The sequence below is a fragment of the Trypanosoma grayi genome, assembly GCF_000691245.1.
Source record: "Trypanosoma grayi strain ANR4 Tgr_272_V1, whole genome shotgun sequence".
In the NCBI taxonomy this organism is placed as follows: Eukaryota; Euglenozoa; class Kinetoplastea; order Trypanosomatida; family Trypanosomatidae; genus Trypanosoma; species Trypanosoma grayi.
In genome coordinates this window covers 8245-20046 of record NW_008825891.1, presented here as the reverse complement: position 1 = coordinate 20046, position 11802 = coordinate 8245, and the positions used below count along the sequence as shown (strand labels likewise).

The 11802-nt window shown below is 51.6% G+C and overlaps 7 protein-coding genes across 7 annotated transcripts; all 7 read right to left on the bottom strand.

Annotated features, from left to right (window-relative positions):
- Positions 1–258: 258 nt before the first annotated feature.
- DQ04_02721110 (ankyrin repeat protein) lies at positions 259–756 on the bottom strand (the record flags this gene model as incomplete). The annotated part of the gene is made up of 1 exon (XM_009312153.1): positions 259–756. The coding sequence occupies one exon, from the start codon at positions 754–756 to the stop codon at positions 259–261; it is 498 nt and encodes a 165-aa protein (XP_009310428.1).
- Positions 757–1215: 459 nt separating this feature from the next.
- DQ04_02721100 (heat shock factor binding protein 1) lies at positions 1216–1500 on the bottom strand (the record flags this gene model as incomplete). The annotated part of the gene is made up of 1 exon (XM_009312152.1): positions 1216–1500. The coding sequence occupies one exon, from the start codon at positions 1498–1500 to the stop codon at positions 1216–1218; it is 285 nt and encodes a 94-aa protein (XP_009310427.1).
- A 466-nt stretch (positions 1501–1966) lies between these two features.
- Positions 1967–3505, bottom strand: DQ04_02721090 (hypothetical protein; the record flags this gene model as incomplete). The annotated part of the gene is made up of 1 exon (XM_009312151.1): positions 1967–3505. The coding sequence occupies one exon, from the start codon at positions 3503–3505 to the stop codon at positions 1967–1969; it is 1539 nt and encodes a 512-aa protein (XP_009310426.1).
- Positions 3506–3806: 301 nt separating this feature from the next.
- On the bottom strand, positions 3807–7445 carry DQ04_02721080 (hypothetical protein; the record flags this gene model as incomplete). The annotated part of the gene is made up of 1 exon (XM_009312150.1): positions 3807–7445. One exon carries the CDS (start codon positions 7443–7445, stop codon positions 3807–3809), a length of 3639 nt encoding a protein of 1212 aa, XP_009310425.1.
- A 530-nt stretch (positions 7446–7975) lies between these two features.
- DQ04_02721070 (Kelch repeat-containing protein) lies at positions 7976–8581 on the bottom strand (the record flags this gene model as incomplete). Its single annotated transcript, XM_009312149.1, has 1 exon — positions 7976–8581. One exon carries the CDS (start codon positions 8579–8581, stop codon positions 7976–7978), a length of 606 nt encoding a protein of 201 aa, XP_009310424.1.
- Positions 8582–8915: 334 nt separating this feature from the next.
- DQ04_02721060 (hypothetical protein) lies at positions 8916–9914 on the bottom strand (the record flags this gene model as incomplete). Its single annotated transcript, XM_009312148.1, has 1 exon — positions 8916–9914. One exon carries the CDS (start codon positions 9912–9914, stop codon positions 8916–8918), a length of 999 nt encoding a protein of 332 aa, XP_009310423.1.
- A 743-nt stretch (positions 9915–10657) lies between these two features.
- Positions 10658–11566, bottom strand: DQ04_02721050 (syntaxin; the record flags this gene model as incomplete). The annotated part of the gene is made up of 1 exon (XM_009312147.1): positions 10658–11566. The coding sequence occupies one exon, from the start codon at positions 11564–11566 to the stop codon at positions 10658–10660; it is 909 nt and encodes a 302-aa protein (XP_009310422.1).
- Positions 11567–11802: the final 236 nt, after the last annotated feature.

The window sequence follows — 11802 nt, the reverse complement described above, 5'->3', positions numbered from 1 at the left end:
ATGGAGTTACAAGCAGAAATAATATTAACGGAAACCGATCACCATTTTGGACACAACTCTTCAGACGCACAGGAACGGCGAGGCTGCAATAAATAAATTAATATATATATATATATATATGTAGACAAATACAAGGAAAGTCTTATATTTGCGTGGGCGTATGCGTGTCTGTGAAAAGAAAGTGAGTAAGTGTTTGTGTGTGGCAGAGAGAGATAGACGAAGAGCACAAAGGACGGAGCAGCTCACATGCCTAGATGGTCACTGCTGCTCAAGGATGCTCATAGCCTCCGTTTTTCCACCCGCCTTTGCACACTCCAGGGCTGTTATTCCCGCCACACTCTTCACGCTTCGAGTCGCACCGTTACGGAGGAGAAGCTGCAGCACCTCTAGGTGGCCGCCGCCGGCCGCCAAGTACAACGGCGTCCGCTTCATCTCGTCTCTCGCATTCACATTAGCGCCCTCCTGCACGAGCCGATCCACCACGGCAACAAACCCGCGATCCGCGGCGTAGTGAAGTGGGGTCCACCCGCCCATGTCGATTGAGTCCACGTTGATTGTCTGCAGCGGCTGCACAGACAGAAGGGCGTCAACGATGCACACGTTGCCCGAGAACGCCGCGTGGTGTAGGAGCGTCATTTTGTTCGCGTCGTGCTCCGTGACGCAGCCACCGTGGCGCACGTACTCCAAGACCCGCGCCTCGTTCCCCAGGCGGCAGGCATCGTAAATGGTTTCCCCACTTGTGCCAACAGAGGACATGGTCATGCACGCCCTCTCACGCATGCCAAGCAGACAATAAGAGAGAAGAGATCACGTGGCAGTGAACACACGCAGAGAGCTGGCAGATTCATGTGCCTTTGCGTTACATACATAGCCACGCGCGCATTCGCCGTCACGACGGATACAGCCAAGGAAAGTTGTGTACAATATATATATATATATATATATATATCCACACACACAGAAATAAACTCCTTTTCTGTACTCAGGTTTATTCTCTCTTTCCCCATTTTTCAGAAGTTCTCCTTCACTTCCTTTTCTTTTCTCTTCTGTCACTCACCATACCATGTGTTGCTCTACCGTTTCTCCCCCCTCTCTCTTCCACCCGAAACCGGATAAGAAGGAATGTGTGTGTGTGTGTGTGCTTCCGCTCATCACACGTATTTGGCGCACTAGAGTAAATCAGCACATAAATATATATATATATATATATTTCTCCTACGACTTTCCTTTAGACTTCGGCTGGTGCTTTGCTGTGCTCACTTCACCCTCCTCCATGCCCGCGTGCTGCATCAACTCCGAGATGGACTTCTCCAGGTCGTCAATGCGGGTACCCATCTCGTCGATGCGAGAAATAATAGTGTCGGACATCTCCTGAAAACGCTCCTGCATGTGCTGCAGCAAGTTCTGCACAAAACTCGTCAGCTCCTGCGTCCCCTGCGGTGCAGCGGCGGAGGATGCCGCAGCCGACGCGTTTCCTGCGGCGCTCAGAGGCTTCGACATCACTTTGCGCTCTTACCACTCTCGTTTGAGAAGAAACAAAAAACCTTTATATATACATATATATATATCAAACCAAGGTTTGCGTGAGAAAGACATAGAAGCCAGGCAACAGAATGAGCGTCGGAAGAAAAAAAGGAGTGCAGCCGCATTCAGGGAGCAACCCCACATGTACACACTCATACAAATACACGATCATACGCAGGGCCACAATGTGGGGAATGTGGATCACTGAAGGGGGGGGGGCACATCACAAGGACCTCTCGTTTTCCCCCATTATTGTGGACCAGACGCATGGAAGTTTTTTGCTTCTTTGAGTCCAATCACAGAAATAACGGTGACATCGAAGATTCCAAACGATTCCCCACATCCAGGCGTTTTGCCCTGTATCGCACTGACGCATGCAATGGTATTTCCACATCGACCAATTGAGGCACAACGCAGCATGAAAAGAGCGTAGCAGTTGCTCTTATATATCCTCTTCTTGCCCATCTTCTGCCTGGCCACCGAGCCCACTACCTGAGACGAAGCGGAGGGCATTCGGCTCACCCATCATGCCGGGAAGGGGGGCAATTGAAGAGGCGTAGAGCACAAAGGGCTGCCCTGCCCTTCCGAGTCCCTCAGTGGTGAAGGGGCGCGTGTTCACATTCAAAAAACGGGTTAGGGAAACTGTTTCTACACCTTGTTGCTGCTGTGATGGCGGAAGCGTCAATTCCGAAAAAGAAACAGAGCCCGCACCGTTTGGCTGTGACGTCTGTGTGCTTGACACTTGTTCTTCACCTAGAGATGAACCTTGGTTCACCGTTGGCAGGTCATTATCCGGTGGTTTTTTCTGGAACAAAGGAAGATGCTTTGCATCTTCCTCTGGGACAATTCTTATGCTTGACCTTAACTTCGTTGCCACAGCAAAGCGCAGTTTTCGTGCATTTCCAAGTAATAAAGTTTTGGTCGTGTTCTTGAGGGTGTACTCCGCCACGCGCTTGTTCATATCAACCATGAGTGAGATGTAGTCGTCTTTCTCAAGTGTTTCTAATCCATCCTCCTTGCGGTGATGCGGAAAGTTTGAGTAAAAAACACCCGTCATATAATAAACACAACAGTTGAGTGTCTTGTGAAATTCCTGATCCGTGCTGACGCATGAATCGGAGACTAATCCGACACCCACATAGTCGCTGTTGGTCACCTGGAATGTGATGCGGTGACGCCCAGTGATGAGAAAGCGGGGGCCCACCACAGCCACACCATATATGACACGGAATCGGTTGCGTTCTGGATTCACCCCTGGCCCGGGATTTAGCTTTATAGAGGTATCTGTCGTTTGGTCGCCAAGCTCCTTCATTAAGGAATGCAACTGATAGTAACGTGCGTCTGTCCTAAGCATCGAACGCTCGTCCTCGTTGAGTGTGCCAAGCAGGCGGTAACCACGAAGGTAGTTGAGAGCAAGCCGGAAGATTGCTGGGTCCCTATCTATAAATAGCGCACCAGTATCATCTACCAATGGGACCTGGAGGGCATTGCCGCTCTCCACATTGCCGCTGCCAAATCCAAAAAGAACGTCGAAGTAGTTTAAGTTACCATCCTTACTCAGAAGAAGCTGAAGACGAACAGTAAAAATTTCATCCCCAACATTCAGCCGAACGACATCGTGGGGGGAAACATCCTGCCACATTGAAAACTCATCCATGACCCGCTTGGACTTCCGCCGTCGCTCAATAAGTGAAGTGACATCTCGCTCAACAAGTTGGTACGCGTGTAACTCTGTTTCTATTTTTTCACGACTACCTGTTGCATTCGCTATGGTTTTCTCAATAGAATAGGCTTGAGCTTGCTCATTTTCCGTCTCTCTGTGCACATAGTAGTTACCGCAATCGCTGGTGTTATCCGTGACAATATCTTTACTATGGGTCATATTCTTCCTCTGCCCCACACCGCCATCCCCAACACCGTCGTTGTCGCTGTGCCGCTGACGCTTTTTACCTTTCGAGACGTGGATGGGATCATTGGACATTCACCCGTGCAGAAAAATGAATCTACACTCTTTCTTTTACTTTGCTGCACTTAATATTCTCGTTATTATTGGTATTCGTCGAGGTGAACAAATAAGAGCGGTGTGTGTGTGTGTGGGTGTATGTGTGAGTTTGAGGATCAGCAGGCGGCAGGTATCAAAACAACAACAACAACAACACATATTAAACTCTCATGGGTGAGTGGGGGGGGGCGGCAAACTACACAAAAGTAACACATAGCAACGACCGGGACGAAGGAAAAGCAAAATCCCTGGAGATACAGAGTAGAGCCGCCTGTCTCCGCTACAGGTGCTCCACCTGCAGCCTCACAACATGGGTCATTTCACACCCGTCAAGATCTGAAAGTTTAATGCTCAAAACGTGCTCCCCCGTCTTGAAGGCAAAGAATTCCACCCTCTCCTCGTACCGCTCCCCAACATCATGTTCATCGCCATCACTTTTTTTGCCGCCAACAATAGTTGTGGTGTCCACGGGCCCGCTAAGGACGTCGGCGTCGAGATGGTTTTCCATTGCAAGACGAACACGCAGTGGAACCGCACGTTTCCACGGCGCATCGACATACACAACGAGCGGGACGGGTTTCATGACAGGCACCACGAACGTCAGCTCGCTTGTTGAGTTCCGTTCACTCCGCCATTCCAACCTGGACGCGGTGAAGCAACTTGTATCATCGGTTAGTGCAGCGATACTAACAACAGCATCTTCCAGTGGCTCCGTGCACACCACCTCATTTGCGATGATTGAAAAATCAAGAGAAACCACACCGTGGCACTCCGGCAGCTCCCGCACTACCCACGGGAGTGGGAAATGACGTATGTCGGGCGGCACCTTCGTGATTTCAATGGGTGGGATAAGGTACTCCGCACCCGCCACTACCAATGCGTCCGGAATGCAGGTAAAAAACATACGGCTGCAAAGTAGTTCCATGGTGTGCACCTTGCTGTTGTTCTTCACTGTGATTTCCACGTACCGGCGGTCGCGTGAGAGAGCCAGGGATGTCACGGCGACACTCGGAACGTGGAACACACGAAGGTACGTCTCCTGCACACGACGAGGAATAACAGCAAACACAGGAACTGCACTTGGTACATTCTCGGGTGCCACAGGCGGATCGTATGGAAGCTCAACGGTTGCACGGAACACAACGTGTTGAAACACTACATTGTCATTGCATGCAGCAGCCACTATCGTCACTTCTGCCAGCAAAGCATTCCCAGGCTCCAAACAGAGTGAACCAGTCTTCTCCAGTGAGCCACGCTCGAGGATAACGTAGAACGAGGTGGCGTTTGCCCTTTCTTTGCACCCAGTGCAAACATCTAGTTGGCAAGACTCGTCGTGTGCAGTCACCTGGAGGCGTCGTATTGGCACCGCACCCGAGTTGGTTATTTGCAACGGTAAACGAATTGTTTGTCCACTAAAAATCGCCAATTCATTAACTCCCAAAGTACAGGAAACAAGAGGAAGTTGCTGCAGAACTGGAATAGAGGTTGGCTTTGGTGACGGTACGAGAAAGGTCGAACACAGCGGCAGCTGCCCAAGACGGATTTCCACACCATCCACCACAAGATACCCTTCCATATTCGGCTGAACTTGTAGACGCATGTGACGCTTTGACATGGATGGAAGGATTACGCCTGTCACCACATAGCTTGATGGAGCAAGAGGCCCAACTACTTGGCCCAGTTCACCATCATTACCAACGCGTTCAACTTCATCCAATGTTGCCACAGAACGGCAGCTGAGTGCGATGGATGTTAGTTGCAGATCACGGCGGAATGGATTTGTCAAAATGAGTTCAACTTCACCAACGGTTCCGACAGACCACACCATTTGACCCTGTGGGAGAACCTTCCCATTCAATGTGAGCAGCGTCATCTTGAGACGACCTGTGTCGATGAAAGTAAACTGTGCACCACTCAAAGGCACCGTTTTGGGCGCTAAATGTTGTGGAAGCGCGAGTACATCCATACTATACAGCAACGGTGGTGGCGTGGAGAGGAGGGATTCCGGATGCACACTGCTTCGCTCAATGATGTCCATCAATGACTGCTGCGTCTCGCGGCTGAGGAACGGATGGTAACCAAAAAGGAGGAAAGACGCCAGAGAATTTTGCATCTCACAACATTCTGGACCAGCCTCTACCAAAGCGTTGAGAAGCTCCATGAGGAGCGGCACGTCTTGCGCCTTTCGGGCACGACACACCGTAGATCCTGTCCCACTATCAGCAGCACCACTCTCGCCTGCCCTCTGGTGCGGTGCCACGAGCGACTCCATCGCCTGCTCCCGAAAATTCATGCTTGGCAGTTGGATACCGGCCATCCCACAGGCACGCACCAAAAGACAAATGGCGGCACCAAATGCCTTGGCTTGTCGCTCCATAGCAGCAGCCTCAACAACGTAATGAACCGCCTTCCGCCTACAGCCGCAGAGCAGGCTCAGAGAAGGTACAAGCTCGCGAATGCGACGTCGCATCAACTCTGGCACACCCTTTGCCGCCGTTTTCAGAACAGTTAGAGACTCAAGGAATCCCCGTTTGTTACCCTCCTCTGCAAAGAGTTCAGTACGTTTGAAGTGAATTTCTACTTCACGCTCATGCAAGGCCACCTGCGTTTCAGCAACAGGGCGAAGCTGTTGCAAGGCCTCACCAAGGTACAGGTGCAGTTCGAAGAAACTAATGTGAAGAATTTGCTTAAACGTGGAGCGCGCATTCCTACCGGCATCTTCCATGTTTGTGACGAGTGTGTCTTTGGTGTCAGGCGCAAAGGAGCGACGTATTGATGATAGCTGTCTCCGGAAGTTTTCACTCAGCAGTGATAAAGGTTCTTCAACCTCTTTTAATAGCTTTCTACTTAGCGGCGAGGCAGATAAGTTGTGCTTCAACAATGAAACTGCCTTATGCTGGTCTGTTCGCATCTTTTCAACGACACTCTCGAGTTGATTTAGTGTGGCCGTCACACTCTCATTCCATACCATTTTTTCGTTCTCGAGCGAGGAGAAAAGGTTATTCACTGTGGCTATGAGGGCGAAGAGTGGGGCCCTTTGCAGGTAGCGCAGGGCAGCAAGGGATTCTAAGGTCGCTGAGGACCACACATGATCAGCACCCACTAGCGAATCAATATAGGAGATCAATGCAGCATCTAGTGCGCCAAGTTGCAAAAGGAGGTCCCCCTTCTTCTTCTTCAATTGAGACCCCATAACGTGCTTCTTAAGATCCTCCCCGCCATCATTGACACTACTGACATCATCGAAGACCAATACAGCGCCGTCACCACCACCACCACCACCACCAGAACTGGCAGCAGCAGCAGTGACACCTGACTTGACTTTTGGTGACAACTTTAGGCCAACAATACAGGAGTTCACATGTTGTACAATGGAGAGTGCAACATCCTTCAAGAGATACCGCGCCACATCCTCCACTGGTGCATTCGTGTATGTGGGGAGAAAAACGTGCTGTGACATACAGGCCTTTGCATCGACTGTGGGGTCCAGCACAAGACACCGACAAATGCTCTCCTTAAAGTAATGCTGGAAGAGCACCTTCACCGCCGCGAGTGCGCTACGAGGATCATAATCATGGCAGTTGAGAACCACCATCACAGCGGATGTGTTTTTATGTGCCTCCATTTTGGCCCACGGGGAGGAAACAATCGAAGAGGCGTCGACGGCAACTTGCACCGAGACCTCAAGTACGGCGTTGTGGGTGTAGTACTCCGTCGCTGCCGGGAACACACCGCGGAGGGAGCGCATCGACACAACCGGATTCTTCAACACCGCTCGGAGGAGACGCTGCTCAAAACCGCTCATCTGGGCGAAGGACCCGCATCCGTCCAAGGTACTGACCCTGCCACCAGCGGTAGGAGCTCCAACGCCGAGGTTCTTTCCTGAATCGTTTCCACGGCTCTCCAAGGCATATTGCATGCACAAGGACAGCGGAATCCACAAGAGTGGCANCGAGGTTCTTTCCTGAATCGTTTCCACGGCTCTCCAAGGCATATTGCATGCACAAGGACAGCGGAATCCACAAGAGTGGCACCGACCGATGAGAGCGCAGCGAAGATGACGGAAGCTGCCACGCAGTCAACGCGGCTGCTTCTTCCATCTGTTTATCAATGTTTACCGATGAACAAACAGGAAAAAAACAGCCAATAATCTACGCAAATATGTGTGTGTGTGTATATATATATGCCCATAATTATGCATCGGTGAGAGTGGAAAGACGCAGGGGACAAGGATCTGACACAACTTACGGTTCCCAACTTATATAACCCGAAGGCTGTGGAAAAATACATGGGATTAGGTGTTTTTTTTGTTTAAACAAAAAGTGACGATAGTGTTGTTGTTGTTGTTGTTCACGCACTCGCAACGATGCACCAGATCTTCGAATATTGCCCCATCAAGCTCTTTGTGTTTTGACAGACCACCACTCCTGCTTGATCTTCTTCGCACTCTCACCCTTGCCTCTTCGGTGCGTCAGTGACCTCAAGAGCCACATCCGCACCAGGGAAGCGCTCCTTCTTGCTCATCCATACAGACGTCAGACCCTTTGTGCCGCGGTGCGTGTATTCTGACGCGATCTTGTACCCGCGCTGGCTGAAGAAGTCTACAATTTCTGCCAGCGACCGCAGAGTGAGTTCTGCGGGCAGGGAGCCCTCTTCCCACTCAATGTGCTTCTCGAGCTCCTCCACCGTGATGCGGGCGTGGCGGTACCGCGCAGGCGCCACCTCCCACGCGGCGGGATAAACCGGCGCCAGCTGTGAGTACACAGGAAGGCCACAGAAGCCGATCTCGCGACGCAAGATCGTGTACGTGACAGGGTCGCGCGGAACCACAAGCGTGCCTGTGCGCAGGTAGTCGAGGATGAAGCCGAACACGGAGCCGTTTCGGTCGAGGAAGTAGCTACCATCTCTGTGGTCCCTGGGGGCGGCAATCGGCTTCGTGAACATTTGCCCGAGCACGGAGTGCGGGTACTTGCGCAGCGTTTCCAACCGCGTGGCGAAGTGCTGCCCCCCAACATTCAGGGACACAATGCCGGAATCGTTCACCTCACTCACCATCCTTCAGCTGGTCGTGCAACGCAGTTTTTTCTTCCTACCCCTCGTAATTTGTGACCCTTTTCCTCTTTGCCAAACTGTGCCCAGCCCTTTGAAGAAAGGTGCCATTGAGTTGTGTCAGACAACGGAGATAAGGAGAGGATGGTTGAGGGGAGGGGGGAATAGCCCGACTCTGATGGAAAGGCGCACATATATGAGGAACGCAGCCGCTGCCCCCGTAGTACTGAGCACGCACAAAAATACGTGTGCGTGCGCAGGCATAATGTGAACGCGTCTATGTTTTCTACACGGTTCCAACTCTTTTTCTTCTTCGTTATGGAATCACGTGATTTCATGGTCACTCGCCATTGAAAAGAAGCAGATGCCCAAATGAGACGACCCGTATGGGCAACTCACATGCAGGCGTTTTATCATTATCTGTTCGTAGTATGTAGTACAACTCTCCTTTCATCACCATCGGGCTGTCAGATGGGTTCACAAAGCTCAACTCAAACCGTGGCAATGATTCAGTGTAACCATTCCCATTGTCGTTGTCATTGTCATTGTCGCCACTGCTGCTGCTGCCTTTATTGCTGTCCCTTCGCCTGAAAGGTGGCTGGGACAATCTCCATACGTGGGCGGCGTGAACGTATCCGACGTCCTCGAGCAGCTCTGAGGACGCCAAATCGAGCCGCAGAAAGTACGAATTCACCACATCAATTCTGGCAGCGGGGTCATGCGGTTGCAGGTCGAAGCGCAGCATGAAGCAGCGGTGCGCCTGCGCGAAAGGACCACCACTCTCCGCCAGTCGCCCCCCAGTCACAGCAGGGTCAAATGGCCGCACTGTCACAGTTATGGTGAGGTCGCTGTTTTGACATGTGATGCGACGCGGCACGTGGCACCGCGCGAAATCAACTAGCTGCTCATGTGATACCGCCGCTGCCGAAACGGCGTTGCGGTCCATGCCGAAGGCTCCCAGGTACTCCTTTGCCAGGGGGAACGGCGCGACATGACGCAGAATGAACATCTCCCTGCGCGGCCCAAGTTCCCCTGCGGAGGCCACACCGCCAACGCACTTGTTCTCTTCGCAGGCATCATGACGTATCTTTCCGTCGGCGGCATCCTCATCGTGCTGGGTAGCGGTGCGCGAGAAAAGCGCATCGTCGAGGAAGTCACACTCGCTCAGATCCGACGCCACCATTCGTGCCTCCTTTAGTATCGCATCGGTGGCGTTGCTCATGACGTCCTCCAGCCTCGTCTTGAGCCACGCCAACTCACGCATGTGAATAAAACGCTGCGCCACAGGTGTCAAATTAGGGGACGCTGCTTGACTGTCGCCATCGCTTCGAGTTCCCATTAGCGCGCGGCGAAGGTCCTCACAGCATATTCGCAGGATGTGATCTGGGTCAACTGGCTGCATTCGTTGTTGTTGTTGTTGTTTCTTAGTGGGCTCCCCAGCCTGCTCATTGATGGATTCCACAAGAGGTGAGGCCTCCACGCGTGGGTAGGACAATATGAATCGGATGTCNTCTTAGTGGGCTCCCCAGCCTGCTCATTGATGGATTCCACAAGAGGTGAGGCCTCCACGCGTGGGTAGGACAATATGAATCGGATGTCCTGCAGATGGTGGGGGCGACCACGGGCGGCGTAGACCCGCTTCAACAGCTGCCTATATAGAGGAACAAACTCCATGATAAAAGAGCACGTCGAGGTCTTCGTCGTGTTAACGGTCGTCTCTAGCGCATGCCAATAAACCTCCCTCCGGGTGAAGAGGACACTCCCTTTTTTATTTTTAAAGCGAGGGAGTGGGGTGGGGCTCGCGGAGAACACGAAAAAGCAAAAAAAAAGAAAAGAAAAAGAGAGAAAGACAAGATTGCAAGTATCGAGGGACCGATATATATATATATATAGAGAGAGAGAGAGAGAGAGAGAGAGAGAGGGAGAGAGAGAGATAGAGCAAGAGTGTGAGTCTGCGCGTGCGTGTGAGGGCGGCGGCGACGAAGCCGTCCCCATTACAAACCATATGAAGGGGCAAAGAGAAGCCACTGACAACTGCACGCAAACCTATCAAGAGCAGTCGAAATTCCCCTCCACTCACTGTCACCTCATTGCCTTGAAGAGTAGGGCAATCAGTAGCCCAATAATGAGGACGACTAGAAATAGCACACATAATTTGAACGCACCCGCTTCCTGGTATTCAGCTGCCTTTTGCAGCTCAACCTTCCCCTTCTGCACGCGACTGTGCGTCACTGTCATGTTGTAATCAATGCGGTCTAGGACGGCACCCTGCTCAATAACAAGCATATTCATGTCCTTGAACATTTCATGCAGAGACTTGATCGAGGTGTATATCCGGTCAAACTCCTTCACTCGCTCGTCTACCATATGCTGATTTAGTAGAATAGTCTCAACCTGTTCTTGTGTCATGCCCTTTTGAAGATATTGGTCCATTACCGCATCCGTCTCCAGCTGTTGCTCAATAACGCGCTGCCGCTCTCCACCAGCCCAACGTTGAGCCACCGCGTGCTGCTTCTTCACGTCCATCATGTAGCGACGCTGGCTCTCACGGTAAACTTTGCTGATGTTGTTAAGCTCATTGATAAGACACATCTTCACATTACGAAGAATGCTCAGCTCTGCATCGGTGCCACTGTCGGGGAGGTCGCGCAGGTATGCGGCGTCTAGTTCCCTGATGACCTTCTCACCGTGTTTGAAGAGGCTATCAATCACGTCCTGTGCCTTCTCGATCTGCACCTCCTCCTGGTTCTCATCCCTAGCGGAACTGAATTCAATTTTGAGGTGGTTCTTCCGCAGGCTATCGAGTGTGGCCATCTGCTCTTGTATCTTCTTCTCAATAACGCGTACGTCATCCATCTTCTCCACCCAGAGAGGGGTGACGTACATGCTGTGCATCTCCTGCTCCTCCTCCAGCAGCCGCTGCGCGTCGGGGTGCTTCGGCCGAACACTACGGTACTGAAGGAACTCAGCGGTGCGATCACGCGACGCCATTGAGCTAAACTAAACTAAGGAGTGAGTCGTGCTACACCGTCAAAGCTCTACGACAAGAAGAAAACGGTACAACAGCCGCCGCAGGACAAATATACACTGGTAACCACCATATTCCATAGTGGATACGTTTTATCCCAGCATCCTGTGCATCGAAACAGGTTGACACGAAACCACAGTCGCAAGGGGGAATAGCAACGAAAAAGGGGATGGCCAGAGAAAAATTCGCAAAAAAAAAA